This window comes from Chenopodium quinoa, unplaced genomic scaffold, assembly GCF_001683475.1.
Source record: "Chenopodium quinoa cultivar QQ74 unplaced genomic scaffold, ASM168347v1, whole genome shotgun sequence".
NCBI classification, from domain to species: Eukaryota; Viridiplantae; Streptophyta; class Magnoliopsida; order Caryophyllales; family Amaranthaceae; genus Chenopodium; species Chenopodium quinoa.
In genome coordinates, this window is record NW_018745170.1 from 2,080,898 (window position 1) to 2,090,995 (window position 10,098).

General features: G+C 40.5%; 1 protein-coding gene across 1 annotated transcript; it reads left to right on the forward strand.

Moving 5' to 3' along the window:
* Positions 1 to 8,046: 8,046 nt before the first annotated feature.
* On the forward strand, positions 8,047 to 10,098 carry LOC110710269 (F-box/FBD/LRR-repeat protein At5g22660-like). The gene has a single exon (XM_021888540.1). The coding sequence runs from the start codon at positions 8,250 to 8,252 to the stop codon at positions 9,738 to 9,740; it is 1,491 nt and encodes a 496-aa protein (XP_021744232.1). The 5' UTR covers positions 8,047 to 8,249; the 3' UTR covers positions 9,741 to 10,098.

Sequence of the window (10,098 nt, forward strand, 5' to 3'; positions counted from 1 at the left end):
ATAAATACAAAAAAAAAGGTAAAAGAAAAGGCATACATATATGGCAAAGTAATACACCAAAAAAACATCAAAAGAACGAGCACCAACAAACGAGCAACAGCAACACAAATCCAGCAACACAACAAGCAAGGGAGCCGCAAAACCAGCAACATACAGCAACAGATCTGCTGTCTGCTAATCTGCTGATCTGCTGACTGCAGGCTGCTGATCTGCTGCCCTGCTGGTCTGTTGATCTGCTGACTACAGGCTGCTGATCTGCTGCACTGCTGGTCTGCAGATCTGCTGACTGCAAGCTGCTGATCTGCTGCACTGCTGGTCTGCAGGCTGCTAATCTGCTGCACTGCTGGTCTGCTGATCTGCTGACTGCGCAGGCTGCTGATATTGCTGCCTTGTTGCTTGTTGTTGCTGAATGTTGAAGCTGTTGCTGGTTTCTATTGTCGGATCTGCTGACTGTTGTTGCTGGCAGCAACACCAAAACCAACAACACAATAGCACACCAACTCACACAACATCATAGGCACAACACAGATCAAGGAGATTAAAGGTCAAAGTATCACAGATCGGGAAAATGTGAGCATGGGTCTTTCGTGATTTGCTAATAGGAGTGTAGCAATCCCGAGGAGAACTTTGCAAATTGATTGAAACGAACAACAACATTAGCTTAGCAACAGCAATTATAAAAGAACAACAACAACATCAACATCAACACCACCAACAACGACAACACAAACACAACATAATCCAAACAAGTAAGTAAAAAATCACCTGTAGAATAGGAAAGTGATGAGGTGTCGGAGTATCAAGCCCCCTTGAGTTCGCATGTGAAGGAGTACCAATCTGCAATAGTGTATTGATAGTGAAGCATTAATTAGAACCGTACCCACGTAACTCAACATATCAAAACTTATACAGTTGAATTCTAATCACATACCTCCTCGCGTGCATTTATCTCCTGTTCTCCTTCTCTTCGTGGGTGGCTACTTGAGTCGGCCGGTGTTGTCGAGGAAAAGGGCAAGGTCGGCAAATTCATTTGCTTCGCCCATGCATTGAACTCTTCGAGCATCTCATTGCGCACTTGTTCTTTAATTGACGCCACTGTGGCATCGAAGTTCTGTGGCGAGTTCACACTTGCTCGGGATCTTCCAGATTTGGTATATTCGGGACCCATTACCTTCTCCCATCCTAGCAAGCTCCCCCCAGCACCTAATACCCGTCCCGGATGGTAGGGCTTTCCCATAGCCAAGGTGAAGGGATCCTTCTCTACCGTTGGGACGAGCTTGCCTTCAACAAGCTCTCTAGTGTACTCAAGCTGTAGCAAAAATAAAATGGCAACATGAAGTAAGTGTTTATATAAAGTGATATACATGCAAATGAATAAAGTAGTTCACTAGTTCATAGTTGCTTACTAGTTTATCTGTCATTTCTTTGGTTTCCGGAGCCTTAATGGACCATTTTCCGGTCTTCTTGTCCCGCGAATGCATAGAGTTAAAGAAATCCCCAGCACGACTCACCAAAGTACTGGTCGTGGAGTCAGACGGCGCTGTGGAGGACCCTAGAAGCGCAGTGGGGTATACTCCTTCACTCACCCACGTATCCCTCCATTCATCATACGTCATTGCTCCCATATGATGGTGGTATTGCTTTTGCAATGCATTCCTGGAATTCTGCTCCTTCATTTCCTACATAAAAAGATATATATGTTAGTTTCATTACTAATAAAAAAGACGATAAATTACAACACAATTGTATTCAGAGTTCTTTAAACTTACAATTTCTTCTTTTTTACATTTTTGATGAACGAAAGCCTCCCAATCGTCCTTCGATATGCTAGGCCATATTTGCCAAGGGAGTTTCTCTTCATCGATGACATCATCATCACTGCCACCTCCTTTCTTGTTCTTTGGTTTCCTCACAAGTTTCTTTGTGATAAACCGACGAACTAAGTTACACTTGAAGCTTCTGAATCTTGCCGCAAGTAAGGATTCAAACACCCTTCGCTTGGCGTACTCATTTGGAATGTTAAATAGACTCTGCAAGCACAAATAACAAACATTATTAGTTTGCCAATAACATAACAATATATTGAAATTGTTTATAAATAATCACATCAAATCAAACTTACCCTGGTATCATTCCAAAACGTGTCAATCAAGCCTGTAGGTATGTCGCTCATACGAAGCGTAATGGGGATTTTGCGCGCACAAATCCCAACTTGACCAGCATACTGACGACGCCATTTACCTGAGGGTTGCCCTACCCTGTCATACTGAATGAAGGAGCGTTATTACTTACCTAGGTCGAAGCTGCTTCAATAACGCATGGAGGGAGGCAGAAGAGAAGAACTGAGTGCGTGCGTGAGGAGAAGAACGAAGCCCAGACAGGAGGTTGCGTGCGTGAGGAGGCAGAACCTTCAATGGAAAATGGAGAAGAACGAAGCCCAGACAGGAGCCCAGACAGGAGTGCAGTGCGTGAGGAGAAGAACGAATTGAAGCCCAAATAGGAGCTGCTGCTTGAGGAAGAACGTTGATAACAATGGAAGCTTCAATGGAAAATGGAGGAAGCTAAGCGTTTGGGAATTGAATGAAAGCAGAGGCGTCGTGGGAGGGAAAGCAGAACGAAAATCGAATTGAATTGAATGAATGAAAGTTGAAGATGAACGTTGTAAACCGGAATTTTTTTTTTTTTACTTGGCAACGGTTAACCGTTGCCAAACCTTTACCTTTTAATTTTTTTTTTTTTAAAAAAAAAACGCAATTGGCAACGGTTAACCGTTGCCAATGTTAATCAATTTTTTTTTAAAAAAAAAAAAAAAAATTGGCAACGGTTAACTATGATATTTAAAATGGCGCTCACTTAAGTTGGCAACGGTTTTCATGAACCGTTGCCATAGGGGGGTTGCCTATTTCATTTTTTCTACTAGTGTAAACACAAAGACACCAGAGATTCGAGCAAATTGAGGTATACCTTAAAAGATCCGAGGAAATTTGTCACATGCAAGAGTCGAGCAATCAGCCACCACCACCGCTACCGCTAGCGCCTTCCTTCAATTCGTCTGATCTACTTGTGAACAAAGCTGGGCAAATCGTGAATTGGGAAAAAAATGTGAATTTGTGAACAAAGCTGGGCACTGAATTGGGAAAAATGAGGAACTGAAGAGCTAAAAATCAAAATTAGGGAAAAATGAGTTATTTTCTAAAAGGCCATATTCTTCCCTAATTTTCTGGGTATGTGCGCGCGTAGTGAGAGATGTATTTGGGGAAAAATGAGGAGGGAAGTTAATAAATGAAATTTTCGTTTTGGCGCCTATATAAAAACAGTGTCGTTGCATTAGCCACTTTGCCGTTGGATTAGCCTAGGCGGGCGTAGGATTAGAATGTGCTGTTGGATTAGGCAATACTGCCGTTGGATTAGCCAAAATGAGACGTTGGATCAGCTGGCCTAATGCAACAGTTTTTTTAAAATTGTTGTATTAACCCACTTTTTGATATAATTAACATGATGCCGTTGTATTAGCCTTGTCTAATACAACGGTAATAGAAGAGCCATTGTATTAGCTCTGTCTTCACCGTTGCATTAGATCAAAAATGTAGTAGTGTCCGCTTGAGACAAAAAAATTTCTTTCCACCCCTTGAGTTTTTTTCCAAACACGATCCTAAATATTTTGGAACACTTGTTTTTTCGATCCACCAATGTAAGTTGGTAACCCAAGATACTTATCATGTCCTTTGACAGCCTTAAACGATAACTTAATCTGAAGCATATTTTTCTGTTCTTGCTCAATATTTCAGATAAAAGACACCTCCGATTTGTCCATATTCAGTTTTTGTCCCGATGCTAACTCATAAGTAGAAAGGATGTGCAACACATTCTCAATCTCCTCCTCCATCGCTCTCACAAAAAGAAGACTATCATCCGCAAAATAGATGAGAAATAGGCTTAACTTGCCTCCAAATTTTGACACCATGGAAGTGTTTCTTGCTCTCCGCATCGCGAAGAAGAGCTGACAGACCTTCCGCACACATAATAAACATAAAAGGTGAGAGAGGATCACCTTGTTTAAGGCCCCTGCTAGGCTTAAAACATCTTGACGGTTACCCATTCACCAAAACGTTAAACTCTGCAGAGCTAACACAATTCATAATCAAAGTAACGAAGTTACCCGGCAAACCTAATTTTAGCATCATTTTCTCCAGGAAGTCCCACTCCACTCTATCATAAGCCTTACTCATATCGAGTTTTAGCCCCATAAAACCTTTCTTCCCTGTTTTCTTCTTTCTGAGGTAGTGGAAGCGTTCATACGCCACCAAAACATTATCAGTGATCAATCTCCCAGGAATAAATCCACTCTGTGACTCATGAATAATAAAATGTAGTACTAACTTTAAATGGTTAGAAAGTACCTTGGTGACAATATTATATATTACATTACACAAACTAATAGGTCTATAATCAACAGGAGACTCACACTCTTTTTTTTTTTTTTAAATTAGCACAATATGAGTCTGATTAATAGAGCCTATATCACCATTATTATCTAAAATATTTATCACTTTATCAACTACATCCACCCCCACAATGTCACCAAATTTCTGAAAAAATATGGCGGACATATCATTGGGCCCGGGGGTCTCAATGTGGCATTCAGAATAAAGCAACACGCACTTCCTGAGTAGTGAAAGGGGCATTCAAAGTGCTACATTGTATGTCAGTAACGATTGGAGTCACTTTCTCGATCACAGGGTCGGTCTCAATGTGGCTGCTACCCACAAAGAGCTTCGTAAAATATTGGACAAAAGTTTCTGCAATTTGCTCCTCCTCATAAAAAAATATTTCCTGCTTCATCTTTTATTTTTTTGATGCTATTTTTTCAAGCCTTTGCTTTGCCTTTGTGTGAAAAAAGAAGTATTTTTATCACCATGTTTTAACCATTCATGTCTACTCCTTTGTTTCCAGTATATTTCTTCTCTCCTCTCCAATTCATCAATTCTATTATCTATTTCCCACATTTGAGCAATAACTTCCGATCCTCCGATTGATCTTCCTTTATAAGTCTCTCCAGCTGATCTACAAGCCTGAAATTCCTTCACAAAGTCACCAAATTTCTCTCTACTCCATGCACTCAATCTAGAGGAAGTAGAGGCAATTTTAGAGCACAAGTCACCACCCCTTTCCCACACCTCCGAGACTATTTCAGCACAATTTTCATCGCGAAGCCACATCTCTTCAAAGCGGTACTGTTTTTTCTTCTTTTTTTTTTCTTCGAAGTATGCATAGCTTCTTTCACAAATAAGAGTAAGGGGAGATGATTAGATTTTCTTTCTGAGAGGTGTGAGACAAACGAACCCGGGAAGCATTCCCTCCATTCACGATTTGCAAGAAATATGTCCAAACATTCTTGGATATTTCCACCCCACCTCTATTGTTCGACCATGTAAAATGCCCAATGTAACCCAAATCCTACAAATTACAGTGAGAAATAGCCTCCCGAAGAATGTCAGCTTCCCCACTATTAAAGGCCCTATCTCCTGCCTTCTCATTTGACTGTAGCATTAAATTTAAATCCCCTCCACACAACCAAGGCAAGCCATCAACAACCCATAAACTCTTCAACAACAAACCCGTCTTGAACTTAAACTCTTCCTTCGGATGGCTAGGCCATAAAGACCCAAAAACCTCCACTCTCTCTGCCCTATGGACTTAATCATTTGAATTCATAATCAACCTTGAATTGTTTTATTAGCATCACTCTCCTCCTTATGCACCAAACTTCCTGCCATCTCACCTTCTTCTATATTTTTTCTTTTTTCACCAGAAAACTTTTCATTGCTATTCATATATATTGTGGTCTACATCCCTTAGGTTTCTCCTCCAAACTTTATTTTTATGAGCTCCCTTCTTCTTTATTTTTTTCTCCCTCAACTAACTGATTACTCACCTCCCCTAGCTCCTCCCCACTACTAGAAATAAAGGCCTCATTGTCCAGCGAGGTTATATGATTCACAACTCCATCTTTAACATTCAAACCAACATCTACAAGTTTGTTCATTACCTCATTCACATGAGTGATACTAGCAACCTTCAATTCACTACTCTTCTTAGGCTTGGTAACAAACAAAGTTTTTGCACAACTTCCACTCTTCTTCCTCCTTGCCTCCCAGATTATACTTCCACGGAGATGCTTTCAACCAAGCCCCAAAACGAAAGGTCGGTTCTTTAGTTTCTTTATGATCCTCACAGTCTTTAAGACCATGACACATCAACCCACAAAAGAAGCAGAATAGAGGCGATTTTTCGTATTTGTCTTCAAAAACTTCTTCAATTCCACCCCTTAACTTCAATTTGACATTCTTGAAAAGGGGTTTGCGCACATTAACCATCACACGCAATCTAATGGACTTATCAATCCCTACCTTTGCTGCGACATCCATCTTCACAAACACGCCTAGTATATTCCCTATTTTCTCTATATTCACAAGGTTTAATCTACCTTTGAGTGGTAATTTATAAACCCTAATCCACATTGGCAAGTAGAATAACTCTATGTCCGAGGGTTTCACTGAGTCAGTAGTATCCCCAAGTACCAATGCGTGCCTATCAAAGTGCCAAGGTTGTTCATCGAGAGCACGATGTTTATCTCTCCAATGGTAGAATTGAAACAGAAAACGGTTCTTGCCAATATTGGAGATATCCACTCCATGCTTAGGTTGTCAAACCCCTTTAATTGTCGCAATGAAAGCATTCGTATTAACATTGCGATTTGCCCAAAGCGAGCCAACTAGAGCAAGTTCAACTCGCGCATCCTCATCTTCTTCACCAATATCGTCCCATCCGATTTCTTCATTTGGATCCTCCTTGGTCGAAGAATCTTTTATGCTACGAACATCTGACTCCTTATCATTCAATATCAAAGTCGTTGATTCAGCCTCCGCCGTTGGAATTACAAGGCCAATCAATAGAAAATTCAGGGAAAATAATTGCAAAATCTCGAGATCAAATCGAGAAAAGCCTTGAAAATCAGGAAACCCTAGCCATAAAGTTAGAAAGAAAAACCTAGAGGGAACTTTAAATTTTGAATAAATTGTAATTTTTTTTCAGGATATTTTATATTTTAACACCTGACAAAAACCCGAAAATGGTTTTTAACACCCCCAAAAAAAAACTTTTATTTTAACACCTAATAAAAAATATAAAAATGATTTTTACCACCATTTAACTGATTCCGTTTAGGAATCCGTTAAGTGGGTTCATGATCCACGTGTCGCTTTATTATTAGCCAAAAAAGGAAAAAAAAACCTAAAACTACCCAGCCACCCTAGCACAACCACCGCCCCACCACTGCCACCTTCTTCTTCACCTTGACCTACAGCCGCCGACGCAACCACCAGCGCACTACCTCCCCCTCCCTCACAGGGCGTCCTAAACCCATCTCCACCCTTTTCTCGCAGGCCTAAACCACCCTAGCTCGACCACCACCATCACCAGCCACGAATTTATGGCCGTTGATTCGGCCATTGATGGCCGAAATCAGCCGGTTAAGGCCACTCAGCCACAAAACCGGTCGATTTCAGCCATTAATGGCTAAATTCGTCGCCGTTTTTGGGGAAGGAAAGTTGCGATTTAGGCGTTTGGCGGTGCTATTGGTGATGTTAAGGGCGGTTTAGGGCTGGGGAAAGGGAAGGGGAGGGTTCAGGTGGGTCGGGTAAACGGAGGGGGAGGGATGCGCCGGCGCCGGCGCTAGGTGAGGGTGGAGAAGAAGGTGGCGGTGTCGGAGCTGGGGTGGATGGGTAGTTTTAGGATTTTTTTTTAAAAAATTTATTCTTTTTTTTTAAAATTTTTATTTTTTAAAACAAGTGAAATGGTGACACGTGTCACTGTGGACCCCACTTAACGGAATTTTTGGACGGAAACCGTTAAGTGGTGGTAAAAACCATTTTCGTAACATTTGTCTGATGTTAAAATAAAAGTTTTTTTTTTTGGGTGTTAAAAACCATTTTCATGCTTTTGTGAGGTGTTAAAATCAAAAATATCCTTTTTTTTTTTTTTTTATTTAAAGGAAAAACACAAAATTTCTACCAGTTAAAAAAAACAAAAATGAATAAATCCACAACAAGTCCACAAGACCACAGTGGGGCACAATTAAGCCAAAATAAGGCTGCCCAGCAAATAAATATCTGATACAACATACACCTACTTTCTCTTCTCTATGACAACATTCAAACACTTCAATTCCAATTTCCAAACCCAGAAAAATGACCGAAAACATCAACTACGAACAACAACTACAATACGACAACGACGACGACGACAGATTGAGCTCACTTCCCGACGCCATCATCACCGTCATACTCTCTCTCCTCCCAATCAACACCGCCGCCACCACCTCCATCTTATCCCACCGTTGGCACCGCCTTTGGACCGCCGTCACTCGCCTCGAATTTCACGCCGAGGGCTCAACCTTCACCACCACCGCCGACCACATCTTAGCTCAGCTCACCGCTCCGAAACTCCGCGTTTTCCACCTTTCTCTCACTTCGCCGTCCGAATTGCCGGAATCCGATTCGCTTGAATCGAGCTTTCGTGAAGTTTGTCGCCGAAATGTGGAGAGTGTTTTTATAGATGTAAGATGTTCGTTTTATGAGGAATTCTTTTATGTTCCTGTTTGTTTGTTTAATTCTGTTGTGATTTTGGATTTGGGATTGGTTGGTAAGCTTAAATTTGATTTTGCTGATGATCAAATTGGAGGTCTTGTACTTCCAAATTTGAAGAAATTGAGTTTGAATTATCTTCTTGATGTTCCGTTTTGGTTGGGGAATTTAATTAGGTGTTGTCCGCGGTTGGAGGATTTAGATTTGGTGTTTATATTGGATGTTGTTGAGTCTGAAATTGCGGATTCTGTGAATATTTGTGCTCTTAATTTGAAGTTGTTGAAAATTGATTTGGAGTTTGTGGGTCAGACACAGCATATTAATATATCTATTGATGCGCCTCAATTGGAGTATCTTAATTTACGTGATTGTACTTCGTTTTATAATTTCGTTCGGAGCCCAACTAGATTGGTTAGAACATGTATTGATTTGATTAAGGAGGAAAGGTATCTTGAGGATGAAGATGATATGGATTGGTTGCCTAGTGGCGATTATCTTCGCCACATGTCCAAGTTTATTGGAGGGATGTGTAGTGTTAGTAGCCTTGATTTAAAGCTTGACAGTGATACCAATATATTTACTCACCTTAGCTCTGTGGGTGATGGGTTTCTACCAGTCTTTCGTAATCTAACCAATTTCGAAATGACCTTGGATGGTATCGGGCTAAATGGTTGGAAAGATTTGATACTTTCGTTGCAATGCTTCCCTAACTTAAAGCATCTTGAGGTTAACATGGAAGGTAATCCCCCAATGGATCTTAATCATTGGTCTGCACCAGGTTCCGTGCCTGATTGTTTGGTAAGTAAGATGAAGACTATACAGATAAGGGGGCTTATTGGGATTGATGATGACCTCAAGTTGTTGGCATACATTCTGAGTAATGCAGTTGTTTTGAATGAGCTTTGCTTAGATGTTTGTATGATGGACGACTCTAAAGATCTACTATGGAAGGAACGTAAGTTCTGTATGTCCTTGTTCAAGCTCCCTAGGAGCTCATCAACTTGTGAGGTTGCGTTCTCAGGAAGGTCTGCCACAACATCAAGCAGTGCCTTTGAAGATGAATACCTTACATGTCAAATGTATTTGGCTGATTGATGATTTGACATTATATTGGCAACTTCTTACTCTTCAAAAGCCAACATTAGAGCACTTGGGTGGCAGGTATTGACTATCAAATTTCGTTTGTATATAAGTTTAATGCATGCGTATAGCTTGGTTTCTGCTTAAAGTTATTTTTGAAGTGCTAGGTGTGTATTAGTGTATAAAATCTTGCTTTGTATTTGTCTATTTGATTAGTTCTGTGTGTAAACTTCTTCTACTAATAAAATGGCAATTGCTATTGTTGACTTTAGTCCTTTCTCTTCTCCATATAGCTATGGTGTATCTTTGTTCCAATTATGACTTATAATGTAATGTTCTGTATGTTACAATAATAGTAAATGAAATTCTAATA

Excerpts from the sequence above, each read along its gene's own strand:
- LOC110710269 (XM_021888540.1), top strand. The coding sequence starts at position 8,250 with ATGACCGAAAACATCAACTACGAACAACAACTACAATACGACAACGAC.